Source organism: Hordeum vulgare, chromosome 5H (genome assembly GCF_904849725.1).
Source record: "Hordeum vulgare subsp. vulgare chromosome 5H, MorexV3_pseudomolecules_assembly, whole genome shotgun sequence".
Lineage (NCBI taxonomy): Eukaryota > Viridiplantae > Streptophyta > Magnoliopsida > Poales > Poaceae > Hordeum > Hordeum vulgare.
The window spans coordinates 185872144-185886752 of record NC_058522.1 but is presented as its reverse complement, the minus strand read 5'-3'; the positions used below and the strand labels follow the sequence as shown (position 1 = coordinate 185886752).

At 43.9% G+C, this 14609-nt stretch overlaps 1 protein-coding gene across 4 annotated transcripts in view; it reads left to right on the top strand.

Annotated features, from left to right (window-relative positions):
* LOC123395413 (ubiquitin C-terminal hydrolase 12-like) overlaps positions 1-12841 on the top strand; it is a 28072-nt gene extending 15231 nt beyond the window's left edge. For 3 of the 4 annotated variants that reach the window (XM_045090405.1, XM_045090403.1, XM_045090402.1), the window contains 16 exons: positions 330-407; positions 511-599; positions 673-781; positions 1004-1072; positions 1174-1284; positions 6474-6529; positions 6617-6794; positions 6898-6999; positions 7088-7159; positions 7321-7386; positions 7513-7578; positions 7691-7774; positions 7885-8001; positions 10999-11073; positions 11143-11229; positions 12127-12841. In XM_045090405.1, the coding sequence (XP_044946340.1) occupies positions 330-407; positions 511-599; positions 673-781; positions 1004-1072; positions 1174-1284; positions 6474-6529; positions 6617-6794; positions 6898-6999; positions 7088-7159; positions 7321-7386; positions 7513-7578; positions 7691-7774; positions 7885-8001; positions 10999-11073; positions 11143-11229; positions 12127-12168 (1401 nt within the window). In that variant the 3' untranslated portion in view covers positions 12169-12841. The remainder of the gene's footprint in view (positions 1-329; positions 408-510; positions 600-672; positions 782-1003; positions 1073-1173; positions 1285-6473; positions 6530-6616; positions 6795-6897; positions 7000-7087; positions 7160-7320; positions 7387-7512; positions 7579-7690; positions 7775-7884; positions 8002-10998; positions 11074-11142; positions 11230-12126) is intronic. The other variant, XM_045090404.1, reaches the window with a different exon arrangement.
* Positions 12842-14609: the final 1768 nt, after the last annotated feature.

Genomic DNA, 14609 nt, shown 5'->3' with positions numbered 1-14609 from the left:
TGTTTGTGGTCATCTCTCAAGTACGTATATTGTGTTGCATTGGTTTATTTGATCTCATAATCCACCAATTCGGTTGAATTGCTAAAATGAGGTGTCAGTGCAGTAAATCACTATGTTTTTTGAGGTATGATTTATTGCTCTGATGTTTGTTGCTCTTTGTATGTTCTTTCGATCACAATTCATACCTATGCTAGAGCAGTCTGTATAGCCTTCAGGTCTGTTTAGGTTGAAGATGGTGGATAATGCCTTCGCCTTTTTTACTTTCCGTTCTATTTTATTTGTGTTGCAATTACAATATAGTATCTCATTACTTGTCATGTGCTGCATAGGTGGGGCAACTTAGGGAGGTGTCAAACAAGGCACACAATGCTGAGCTGAAGCTATTTCTTGAAGTAGAGCTAGGATTGGTATAGTATAAATCAGTTTCAGTTTATTGTTTCTTTTGTGTATTTTGCCTATTTTATCATTAAACTAGAGAAGCCTGACCATGTCTTATTGTTACCTGTGTAGGATTTGCGCCCAATTCGTCCTCCCGAGAAGAGCAAGGAAGATATTTTACTTTTCTTCAAGCTTTACAATCCTGAAAAGGAAGAGCTTCGGTATATCTCCTCTCAAGGATCAACTTTTTTTTGATACAAAAGACTCAGACACTGACATCATCTTGTTGTACAGTTTTGTTGGTAGGCTTTTTGTTAAGGCTTTGGGAAAGCCATCTGATATCCTGACAAAACTTAATGAAATGGCTGGATTTTCCCCAAATGAAGAAATCGAACTTTATGAGGTGAGTGCAATATTAGTTATGTACAACTATGTTTTTATTTCTCTTGCTCACCTAGAGCTTTGTAACTTGTATGTATGCATTCTTGTACTCATGTCGTTGTGGTTAATTGTTCAATTGTACCTTGTATGGAAGTTAATGGTCTTGTGGCATACATGCATATATCTATAGTAATTATCTTCCCTATATGAATATTCTGAGCCTTTTGTCATTGTTATGCTGCAGGAAATTAAGTTTGAGCCTAATGTGATGTGTGAACATATTGACAAGAAACTTAGTTTCCGATCTAGTCAGGTCTGGGAAAAAAAATACCCACTTTCAGATGCAAACTTCTTTCAGGTCTGTAGTTATAAAAGATATACATTGATTCCTCCACTTGTTCTTTCTTGTGTTAGCTTGAAGATGGGGACATAATCAGTTTCCAAAAGCCATCTATACCAGGTGGCGATACTCAAGTGCGCTATAAAGATGTTCCTTCTTTCTTGGAGTATGTTCATAATAGGCAGGTATACCAGATACAAGTGTAGTACTTTGAACCCGACGCGTTTGCTTTGCGCCACTCTACTTTACCACACCAAGTGTCGTATATTCAACTTGACTCATTTGTTTTGCGCCACTCTATTCTAACATTACCTAAAGTACTTATAATCTTCTTGTACATCTGGTATGATGTTCTTCTCTATGTAGTCATTTACTTAGTTGTGCAAGAGTTAGTGTTCATGGTCGGGTTCGGTCTACCCCGACCTCTTTTGACATCATCAGCACACTTTAGCCGTCCGCTATGCACGAGAGCTTCTGGAGGCCTGCGCTGAATATGCCTAAACCATCTCAGACGATGTTGGACAAGCTTCTCTTCAATCGGTGTACGCCAACTCCATCTCGTATATCATCATTCCGGACTCGGTCCTTCCTTGTGTGACCACACATCCATCTCAACAAGCGCATCTCCGCCTCACCTAACCGTTGCACATGTCGCCTTTTAGTTGGCCAACACTCAGCGCCATAGAACATTGCAGGTTGAACCGTCGTCCTATAGAACTTGCCTTTTAGCTTTTGTGGCACTCTCTTGTCATAGAGAACGTCAGAAGCTTGACTCCACTACATCCATCCGTCTTTGATATCCCCATCTTTCAGCAGCATTGACCCCAAGTATCGAAAGTTGTCCTTCTGAGGCACCACTTGTCCATCAAGGCTAACCTCCTCCTCCTCCTCGTGTGTAGTAGTACTAAAACCGCACCTCATGTACTCGGTTTAGTTGTACTAAGTCTAAAACCGCACCTCAAAGCTGACCCCTGGTGCGGTCCTATTTTAATTGGGAAGTCATCAGTGTCACCATCACTTGTTCGGACACTTCTCACAACATTATCATACATGTCCTTGATGAGAGTAATGTACTTTGTCGGGATGTATTTCTCCAAGGCCCACCACATGACATTTCATGGTATCTTATCATAGGCCTTCTCCAAGTCAATGAACACCATATGCTGGTCTTTCTTTTGCTCCTTGTATCTCTTCATAAGTTGTCGTACCAAGAAAATGACTTCCATGGTCGATCTCCTAGGCATGAAACCAAACTCATTTTTGGTCAGGCTTGTCATTCTTCTTAAGCGGTGTTCAATGACTCTCTTCCATAGCTTCATTGTATGGCTCATCAGCTTAATTCCACAGTCATTAGTACAACTTTGAACTCCCCCCTTGTTCTTAAAGATTGGTACTAATATACTCTGTCTCCATTCTTTCGGCATCTTGTTTGCCCGAAAATTGAGGTGGAAAAGCTTGCTTAGCCATGCTATCGCTATGTCCCCGAGGCCTCTCCACACCTCAATGGGGATAAATCAGGGCCCATCGCCTTGCTTCCTTTCATCCTTTTTAAGGCCTCCTTGACCTCTGACTCCTGGATTCGCCGCACAGAACGCCTGCTAGTATCATCAAAGGAGTCGTCTAGTTCAATGGTAGAGCTCTCATTCTCCCCATTGAACAACTTGTCGAAGTACTCCCGCCATCTATGCTTAATCTCCTCGTCCTTCACCAGGAGCTGGTCTGCTCCGTCCTTGATGCATTTAACTTGGTCAACATCCCTTGTCTTCCTCTTTCGGATCTTGGCCATCTTATAGATGTTTCTTTCGCCTTCCTTCGTACCTAGGTAGAGGTCCTCGTACGCCCGACCACTTGCTTCACTCGTAGCTCGCTTTGCGGCCTTCTTCGCTATCTTGTACTTCTCTATGTTGTCCGCACTCTTATCCAGGTATAGGCGTTTGAAACACTCTTTCTTCTCCTTAATAGCCTTCTGGACATCATCGTTCCACCACCAGGTATCTTTAGCTTCGCTTCTACTTCCCCTGGACACTCCAAACTCCTCTAAGGCCACCTTACGAATACAACAACAACAAAGCCTTTAGGTAGGCTAGAGGTGAAACCCATAAGACCTCACGACCAACTCATGGTTCTGGCATATGGATAGCAAGCTTCTATGCATCCCTGTCCATGTCTAGTTCTTTGGTGATGCTCCAATCCTTTAGATCTCTCTTTACAGACGCTTCCCATGTCAAGTTCGGTCTACCCCGACCTCTCTTGACAATATCAGCATGCTTTAGCCGTCCGCTATGCACTAGGGCTTCTGGAAGCCTGCGCTGAATATGCCCAAACCATCTTAGACGATGTTGGACAAGCTTCTCTTCAATTTGCGCTACCCCAACTCTATCTCGTATATCATCATTCCGGATTCGGTCTTTCCTTGTGTGGCCACACATCCATCTCAACATGCGCATCTCCGCCACACCTGCTGTTGCACATGTCGCCTTTTAGTCGGCCAACACTCAGCGCCATACAACATGCGGTCGAACCGTCGTCCTATAGAACTTGCCTTTTAGCTTTTGTGGCACCCTCTTGTCACAGAGAATGCCAGAAGCTTGGCGCCACTTCATCCATCCGGCTTTAATTCGATGGTTCACATCTTCATCGATATCCCATCCTTCTGCAACATTGACCCCAAATATCGAAAGGTGTCCTTCTGAGCCACCACCTGCCCATCAAGGCTGGACGAGGGAGGAAGCTTGGCCGGCGGACATGATCTGGCGGAGGAGGGGCTGGCCTCCTGAGAGGAGAGAGCTCTTCTCTCTCTCTCTCTCAGATTGATTTTTTTGCACCGGTGTGTTCCCCACTCTCTTCCATCTCTCAGATTGGCCCCAAATTTCTATCCAATCCCGCCCAACCCTGCCCAATCCCGCCCAAGGCGTCCAAATTGGACCAAAGCGACGCCTCGCCCGCCTAGGCGACGCCTTGGACGCCTCGGGAAGGGAATCTGGACGCCTTAGTCCATGGCCTAAGGCGAGCTCGACGCCTCGCCGTCTCTGGGCGCTCTGACGCCTAGGCGACGCCTCGGGGACGCCTTAAAAACAATGGCTACCACTGAGCGTCTCATCGATGCCATGAAGATGGCATAGGGGCTTCTTTTGTGAACATCTGTTCGTTGGCCATGTGTGCCATGCCGTAGCCTCCTCTTCATGTTGTCCCGGTGGTGCCATACAACCACTGGTTACTTTGGTTCGGGCACGTGTGCCATGCCGATGTCAGCGTGTCGTCCGGCGCTGTTGTGTTCCTTAGCTGCCTCTGTACGTCGCGTGCTCACCGATGGAAAAAGGCACAGTTGGCCTATTTCATGGTGCATGTCCGTCGCTCGTCGCTGTATGATGTCATCTGCTGCCCCGCGACCGCATTGGGTGCGAGTGCATCGAGTGCTAGGGCCTTTTCCGCAGGCTCCTCCCCCTCCCCCCTCCGTGTATCTCTTATCCTCCTCCGCTAATTGATCTGCTCTAGTCTTTATAGGCGATTTTCTTGGAGCAATTAAGTTAACTACGTACCTGTGAGGGTCATTGTTATGTCCTCCATGCTTATCCGGCTGGTCATTAAGTTGTGAAGTGCATGTACGCAACTAAGCACGTGGTGCACCAGAACCCCTGATCAATCGGGGCATGCACGGATATGTGGTCATTTGCCTCTGTACCACTTGGCCATTTGGTATAATGTATGTATATACTAGTACTACTTCACATACATATCTATATTTATCTGGCCATGGTGTGCCATGCATGCATACTTGTATGCACTTTATTTATTCTTATTTGCATGTAATATGTGCAAAGTCTCATCGAACTTCTTATTTGCTTGTAATATGTGCAAAATCTCATCGAACAATGATGAACATATTAAACATGATCAAAATCTCGTTGAATAATGATGAATATATTAAACATGATGATCGAACGAACAAAAGTACTACACATGGTAGACATTTGATAAAAGTAATATGTCCAGATCAATTGTAGTGCCAATAGTCCAAATATAATCCCTAACAGAAGGGATAAGAACATATACAGTGAAGCGGAAGAAGAGTCGTTCGCATCGGTAGCTATGTCGCGTCTATGTCGGGGAAGAAGTCGGGTGCAGCCATGTTGAAGAATCCAGCAGTCGCGCAAGAGCGCTCCTCGAGAACTTGATCGCCTCTCTCCCGTGCAGGATCACAAGAGTTGGGGTTTCAGAGGCCTGGTGTCCCACTTCACGGTGCACACCATGAAGCGGAGTGGGAAAGTCGTAGGCGCAAGGCTTTGGAACTAGGAGGCAATAGGTGTGGTGTCGAATGGCTGCATCTACATTAGAGGAGCGATCTCTTGTAGGCCAAAGTGAAATGGCTCCACTAGGGAGACAAAGAAAACCAAAACTGATCCACTACAGGGAGAGGAACAGTCCATGTTATGTTGGATTTCCACTAGTAAAAAAACATTTCAACTTATTTCCTATGTGACAAAAATAAGGCAGCACATACATGTGGCATAGTGTGGCTTAGCTCAATCACGAAACGCGACGTGTGTGCGAGGCGAGGCGGGTGGCAGAGGAGAGCGCGATTTTGCCCTCTTCTCAACCTTATATGTTGGTCCAACACATCCTCCATAACCGGGGTGGGACTAAACTTTCCACACCGTCATGCATGAATGGGCCATGTGGGCTTGTGGGATTTCCTAGGAATTATTTGAAATAGTAAAATGAGCTAAAAGCCCAATAATTCTAACAGCCCCTTCTCCCTTGCTGCGGTGTCCTCACATTGGCTGCTGCTCCCCTGCGCGGTGGTTCGTCCTGCTGGCCGATGGTCTGCTGGCTGCTATACTAGTCAAGTTGATCCAGAAGAGATTGCCGATTGTACTAGGCCACCACGGTGTATTGCTGGATGTGTATGGATGTATGGTGCATGGTGCTTATATGTTTGGAGCTCAAATTGATCTGTACAACTTGTATCCGTGTCGTTGTTTGATGTTCATTTGTTTGCCAATTTCACAGAGGTTTTGTTCATAGTTTGTACCACCTGGAATTTATTCTACTGTCCAAGTAGAGCTCTTGGGCTTTTGGACCAGGCCTTGGGTTTCAGGCTTTTGCTTGGGCGGGCTTGGGCTTGTAAGTACAATATCCGGGCTTTGGGCCAGGCCCAGACTTGGTTGTCGAGGGTCAACTTCTGCAAGCCTGGCCCGAAACCTGACCCGGCCCAAAGAATGCCCAGGTTTAGTTGATACCTTATGTTAGTGAGATCACAGATGTGCAATACATAACTTCTTTTTTCTGTTTGCAGCTAAACTTGTTTATTCTTCTTCTTTTTTCCCAGGGTCTTTACTGTTACTGAGATAAATTTTTTTTTGGGTACCAATAGGTTGTGCACTTCCGGTGTCTGGAGAAACCAAAGGAGGAAGAATTTTGTTTGGAATTGTGAGGGGTCACAAATCACTCTCAATTTTGTACTTACATATTTCTTTTTAGTCAACTTGAAAAGATATAATAGTTTTCTTCACTTAGGTCGAAGCTTCATACTTATGATGATGTTGTTGAGAGAGTTGCACGCCAACTTGGATTGGATGATCCATCAAAAATTCGGCTTACGTCTCACAATTGCTATTCTCAGCAACCTAAACCACAGCCCATCAGATATCGTGGAGTAGAGCATCTATTGGATATGCTTGTCCATTATAATCAGGTTTAGCTTGCTCTTTTTTGTTTATTCAGGAAGGCCAGTTTATTATTTAAAAGATGTAACACGACTCGATTTCATACTAATTTTCTGCCTACCTTCCTTTCAGACTTCTGACATACTGTATTATGAAGTCTTGGACATTCCACTGCCAGAATTGCAGTGTTTAAAAACACTTAAAGTTGCTTTTCACCATGCAACGAAAGATGAGGTTTGTTTGGCTGCCTGAGTGCTTGGTACATGTTCTTATCTCCATCTTCAGTTGCCGAAGTGTGTCATTAATGCAAATGATCTGCCAGGTTGTAATTCACAGCATCAGGCTTTCAAAAAATAGCACCATCAGTGATGTGATCACTGACTTGAAGACCAAGGTTAGCACTCATCTACCATTTCAGATTATTCAGTCCTTTTTTTCTTCTATTTGGAGCTGAAGCTAGAATTAGGTAGACTGGCTGGATGCAAATCTAACCCATGGCTGGTATCTGTTGAGTAGCTACTCTAACCCTTTATCTTGTGGTTGTATGCTCACCAGGTTGAACTATCCAATCCTGATGCTGAGCTCCGCTTGCTTGAAGTTTTCTACCACAAGATTTATAAGGTACGTGCATGTTTATTTGCAAATGGAGATGGCGCACTTTATACACAGTGCTTCTGTACATCCGGGCATACTCTTTCGACGTTCTTTTGGCATCACTGAATAAAATAATTTTACCTGTATCTGCAGATATTTCCACCTCATGAGAAGATAGAGAACATAAATGATCAGTACTGGACACTACGTGCTGAGGAGGTTTGTGGCATTACCTCTGTTTTGTTTGATGATGTTGACCTGTTGACATACTAGTTATGTTGCACACCTTTTTTTATGTCATTTGTCTTGCACTACGTCTCTACTGAAACAGATTCCAGAGGAGGAGAAGAATCTCACTGCACAGGATCGGTTGATTCACGTCTATCATTTCATGAAAGATCCTAATCAGAATCAGGTACCACACTTACCATATTTCTACCTCGAAAGATACTCTATGGTGAGTTGCATGGAGTAGCACCGATATGCTGGACCAATATAAGCTGAGATTGTTATCATGACCAACAGCAGATTCAGAATTTTGGAGATCCCTTTTTGCTGGTTATCCGTGAAGGCGAGACCGCTGCAGAGGTAATGGACCGTGTGCAGAAAAAACTCCGAGTTCCCAATGAAGAATTCGCCAAGGTAATCTATATTTACATATCCTAATAATCTGTTTGGAATGAACTGTTCTGCCTGCATGTATTGCGTTGGTATTGAACTATAGATAGAGGAGGTTTGTTGGATTTAGTATGTCTGTTGCTCCAGTTCTGCATACCCAAAATTTCCAGACGTTTCTGGTATTTCCAACCCATGTCTGTTGAGGATATGAGCGTGGAGTTAAAGTGTCTAAATACTTACCTACACCCCCAATCAAGATCCTTATGTTATATGTGGATTGCACTAGCCCTTTCTATCAGTTCGGACTTTTGGTTGTGTTGGCTAGTGCATGAAGCTTAACATGGTATCGGAGCTAAGGTCTTGAGTTCAAGTCCTGGCTTTCGTAATTTATTAAAAAATGCCGGTAGCCCCCCTTTGTGTCCACATAGGGGCCTCTTGAGTCATACGTGAGTTTCGCGCGCCGACGTGTTGACTTGTTTTCCCCATCACACGTGAGAGGGGGTGTTACCGTATATGTGGATTGCACTAGCCATTTCTATTAGTTCGGACTTTGGTTGCGTTGGCTAGTGCATGAAGCTTAACACCTTAATGGTATTTGAATTGAAATAAGTTACTTGTCAGAAAATGTTTGTGTACATCTCTTATCCAGACAATAATCTTCTATGTGTCTTGTACAAAAGTAGGAATACGCCTTTCTCCACTTAACCATGTGCGACCCATTTCTATCCCTACTATGTTCTCAGGTGGTTATCTTTTGTTGATTTGTGTGTATGGAAGCAGAGGGTATAGATGGAGATGGGGTTGGTGGTCGGAACATAGAGTGTAACGAGGTCCCCCTCGGACGTACGTCAGGGCTCATTCGTGCCCAAAGAGGCACTGAACTATTGGGGCAATTTTTTGGTTTATTTATTGGTCGATGTGAAGTTACATAGGAGGTCCTTTATTTACAGGGCCAGCTATGTACTGGTAAACAGACTACCACTTCTTTCCTACTATTATGTTATTATCTCACCAATTAGCTGAACTAGTCAGCCGAACCGACTAAATGCGGGCCATGACTATTCAACCGTTTCCTTTGCACATTTTGCGGATTATTTAGTCATACTTATCTCTAATTCTGGGCTTGAGCACTTGGAGAGGGACATTTGAACATATAGACCATGAACGGGGAAGGAGAATAAAATACTCATAAATACAACCACCTAATTGCACCGATATGGATACACCTATCAACTAAAAAGCATGGACACAGAGACGGAAAGACGGGGATACGCATACGGGGATACGGGACACGGCATTTTCCAAAAACAGCCATTCGGGGGTACGGTATATATAGAATTTAAATAAAAATATGCCATGTAATATAGAGTTAATACAGAAAATTAAAGAGAGAGATAAGAATAGAGGAACCTTGGGATCTACAGCACCAGCACCAGGACCAGACTGCCCTTCACTCTCACCCACGGACGATTGGCTACCAGCTGTTCCACTCCCAGATGCCATGCTCTACCTAACCTAACTGCAAGCAGTACAAACAGCAATCATTCATTATTCATGATCAACAGCAGCACAAGCATTGAACTAGTGACATGAGTAGCAAGCAACAGCAGCAACACAAGCATTCCAGAGCAGCATGACATTCAGCTAGCAAAAGGAAGCATTGAATCTGAAGCACACAAGCAGTACTGCACTAGTACACTACTACTAGTCTACTACAATCTACAGACATTCAACGAGCAGCAGCTAGCAAGCAGCCAAGCATAGCATCCAGCAGCTTAATGGAAATCAGATCTGAATAAAAGAGATCAAGAAGTCGAGGAGAAGCTGCTGGGTTCGGGGATTGGGGAGGGTTACCTGCCGTCGGGAGAAGAGGCTACTGCCTCCTGGTGTTGGGGTAGCAGTCGCCGGTCGATTCCAAGCGTCGCCGGCGGCGGCGGCGTCGAATCCAGGTGGCGGTGGCTTCGTTCCAGAAGAGACTGGGAGCCCCTTATGTGGAGAGCTGCGTGCAACCCTGCAAAAATAGGGTGGGTTGTTTTTGGGCCAGGCCGTATCCCTACCGTGTCCTTTACGTATCCTGCCGTATCCCTTAATTTCTTTTCCTTTTTTTAATCAAAGTCAGGGGATACTGGGGGATACAAGTATCCCGCTGTATCCCACCGTATCGCCGTATCCCGCCGTATCAGGACGGCCAATCGGCAATTCCTGCCGTGTCTGTGCTATGGGAATACGGTATTTCTGGAATACCATATTCAGATATGGGAATACCGTATTCAGTTAGCCTATGAATATAGGGCCAATTCAGATGCGGGAATACGGTATTTCTGGAAAGTACCAACACGGGGATATGTTTGACTATTTCAAAAATAATGTTAAACAATGGGTCTGTCTGGTGCCTGCTCCTGTGCACCGGCGCTAGGAGGTAGTTGCCACTAACAGAGAGGGAGAGGGAGAAAGAGGCGAGAGCCGAGCTGTCTTGCTCTCGGCAATCTGCTGCAGGATCCCTGAGCCAACCGCCGTGTCACCGCCGGCTGCTGCATCTGGTGACGCTGCCATGGCCAAGCAGTCTAGGTTGGGACCTGGGAGTAAGATTCGATCAGGGGGCATTAGTCTGGATGGCTAGGGTTATGCTGCCCTTAGTGGGCTGATGATGTGTCAGAGGTATCCACAATGTATCATGCAAGTATTGAGAATTAAAAAATGTTTTAATGCTATATCAGGGGATACTCAGCCGATACGTATTCAACATGTATAGGTGACGTATCGGTTTCAGATATGTATCTGATACGGGTGCGATGCTCCAGTCACGTATCAGTGTTTTTGAGATAACAACTGGATGATGAGCTTTTGAACAAAAAAATTACGAACTTGGTCCATGGGTTAAGTTTCTAAGTCGGAGCAGTCATTCCTGCCAGGGTTATACATGCCCGCATCCTCCTCTCGTGATTGTGCATGGTTCTAGTAAATATAATATTTTCCTCTGCCAACATGCATTTCTGACCCCGATGATACTTACTTGATCAGTGGAAGGCTGCATTCATATCCATGAATCGTCCAGAATACCTCCAGGATATTGATGCTGTGTCTGCACGTTTTCAGGCAAGTAGTTGTTTTTAGCATGTAGTCTAAATATGTTCACGTGATGAGTGTTTTCTTCTGATCTTACAGAGGAGAGATGTTTATGGAGCTTGGGAACAATACCTTGGCTTGGAGCATACTGACACAACACCCAAAAGGTCATACACAGCTAATCAGGTAGGCAGTGCTGGCTTATTATGCAATACTTAAGAAAATGAGTTTTGATATGTTTTTGAATTTTGTCGGTGAAACATGCATATTTAAACAAAATCGGATTTAGTAAAGATCTAGGCTTATACTCCCTCCATCCCATTTTGCTATTTTTTCCAAAGTAAATGGTATTTAAAAAACATGCATACGTGAGTAAATGGTTCTTGTGCTATGGCAATAAATGGTATTTTTTAGTCTATTCCATTTTGCTATTTTCTCCCAAGTATTGTTGTATTTCGTGTTACACAAGCATTAACGTCAAGGTTGCAATTATGTAAAAAAAAACCCCGTCAAGGTTATGAAAGCACCTCCTTCTGGTCTAGTATATTCCTTTATCAGTTCGGGCTGGTGGGTTGCCACAGTACAAGTCTTGGGTAGGGGGTCGCATATAAATGGCCAGTTCCCATCCGTTGTGTGATATTCTAAACATGTACCTTCAGGCCTTAGAAAGTTTTTATAGTCTTGACTTCTTACTCCAGCAAACATCTGGCTCTCACCCATAGTTATCCTGAAGGGCAAATAGTTTTCTTGAAGCTGCTTTTATTATTTACTTTTGCATGAGACCTTAATTGACGGAAAAGTTTCTGATTGCATAAGACTATCCTAGTGCATGCATATTACATGAGCTGAAGCACACGCTTCAGATTTATTTGTAGAAATAACTTCTGTATTTCAAAAAAGAAATGATGTAACGTCCATATTCAAGGGAGCATGCTGGGGGTGATTTTGTCCATGCGTAGAGTTTACATGACTAATTTGTGTGTTAGAAGCTAGGGTGACCTACTATGCTATAAATTCACATGAACTATTATGCCGACTTGTCCCGTCCTTTAACTGTCCTTTGCTTGGTGGTTTGGACTGCAGAATCGACACACATATGAGAAGCCTGTGAAGATTTACAATTGAGAAACCTTCCATCTGGGCTGCATGCCCCTGCCCAGACAAAGGCCTCATCTGAGAAAGTGTGCTAAAGAGGCCAAGTGACCTCAACAGAAGGGAAATGCTGTCAAATATATGGTCATTTGTGTGCCAAGGTCTATACTAGTTGCTACTTGTTGACAGTCAGTCCTGTGGTTGGCAGAAGGATATATTCTTTGAGGCTTTCCGTCTTGCCTGCTCCCTGACAACGAAGCAAGCATGCTGATTTCATTGTCCTGAGTGTGATAGACCCCACTAGGATAGATGTTGCTTTGTTTGTGTAGAGCAAAGCTGGTACATAAGAAAAATATTTTGGTAGGGGCATGTATACATGGTTATAGCTGAGACTGATTGCTTTATTTGCTGCTCCTGTTATTGGGGCATTGGAACAATGGGATAGACTGTACAATGCCTTTGTGCCTGGTTCCAGTTTTTGGTATCCATTGAGAAGGTAGGCACTAGGCAGTAACTGCAGCAGAAAGTAGCCTTATGAGTTTCAGCACAGCGTGTGTTCTTGGCATTGATTTGATTCAACCTAGGAGATGCTGATGAGTGATGATTGTTCTACACTTGCACTATTTTTCTCTTGCGTTGTAGAATGAGAACCAAGTAATTATTTTGACCCAATAACTTTCTTTAAAATCGTTTTTGGAACTTAAAAGGTGGTTGTTCAATTGTTTTTGGCACAAACTAAGTATAGTTTCAGTCTTGTGGAGATAATTTGAATATGAGAAATGATGAAACTACATTCTTCTGATATTTATTTTTGAAACTGTCACGGGGTAAGACTCCCCACCTAAATATGTTTCAAGAAAAAGTTATGGAACAAATGTTTAGGCAAGACGGGTGGAGCTTATCTGCCCAGCACCCGGGCGACTGGTGGAGCTTATCTGCCCAACACGAGAATACCTTCTTGCTCACGCCAACGAGTTCCAATCTCTGAGCTGCTAGGTTCTTTCCTGTCTCGGCTTGCGGTGTGCACCGTAGGTCGGGTCGGGATAGTAGGCCTCTGAAACTCCGTCTTTTTATTCTTTTCTGTCTCGGCTTGTGGCTCTGAAACTCTGTCTTTTTGTTCTTTCCTGTCTTGGCTTGCGGCGTGCAACGTAGGCACGCAGGTCGGGATAGTAGGCCTTCGAAACTCCGTCTTTTTGAGTCCTATACGGAAGAAGGGCGATAATGTTTTTGGGGAACGCTCTGTGGGACTACTGGCTTTTCCATCACAAATGCCATGGACGACGACGGCTACTTCTTTCCTGACGTCGACAACTTCTTCGACAATATGGCCAACGACGACGTCAACGCCAATCTCGTGTTCTTGTTTGAGTTTCTGCCGCAACTTCTTGTTATAGTTTTTTTTCTAGTTATGTTTCGTTCCTGCTCATCATTTTAGATGCTACTTGCATAGTATAATCGCATGTCTCGTCTTATAATTACTATGGTGGTCATGATTTATCTTTATTTTTGCTAGTAAAATCACTTGGTAAATCGTTCATATTTTCAACAATCCAAAAACCTTATTTTAGGCAATTTACTCTGAGTGGTTTTGCTGCTTTCATGAGGCCTCTTATGTTCGAGGGTGTGCACTATAAGAGATGGCGTGTGAGGGCTGTTCTATGGTTTCAAACCATGAGCTACTATGACGTTACTTTTGGCAAACCTAAAGGAATTCTTGATCCACAACAGGAAGTCGCTTTTCAGAAAATTGATACCTTGTTTAAGGCTGCTCTCTTGAGTATTCTTTGTGAGAACATCGTTGATGCTTATGCGTCAATTGACAATGGAAAAGATATGTAGAGCGCGCTCAAGGCTAAGTTTGGAGTCACGGAACAATTCTATGATTACGGGATGACTGGTGAGCATTCTGTGGTTGAACAAGCTCACGAGATAGAGTCATTTGCTAGAAAACCTGAGCACTTCAATTGTATGTTATCGGAGAAGTTTGTTGCCGCAGGTATTATTACTAAGCTTCCTCCTTCATGGAGGAACTTTGCTACCTCTCTAAAGCATAAGAGGCAGGAGTTTTTCATTTTGAATCTCATTGGTACTCTTGATGTGGAAGAAAAGGAAAGAGCAAAAGACATACGTGCTCGATGCATGGAAGGAGGTTCTAGTGCCATTCTAGTGCACAAGAAAAACTTTCAGCCCCACAAGTTCAATAACAAGGGCAAGTTTGATGGTAAGGGAAAGTTTGATGGGAAGAAGAAGGCTTCGCAGCACACCAACTTCAAGAAGAAGACTGACAAAAAGAAAGGTGTTTGTCATGTCTGCGGAGATCCTGATCATTGGACACCTAGTTGCCCTAACCGTTATGACAAGCGTCAACACGGGAAAGGCGACAAGATTGCTAATGTTATCATTGGTGACGCTGAGATGCAGGATGTTGGGTATGATATACTTCCCACTATTCTCTCAGTATGTCGTTCTCCTGA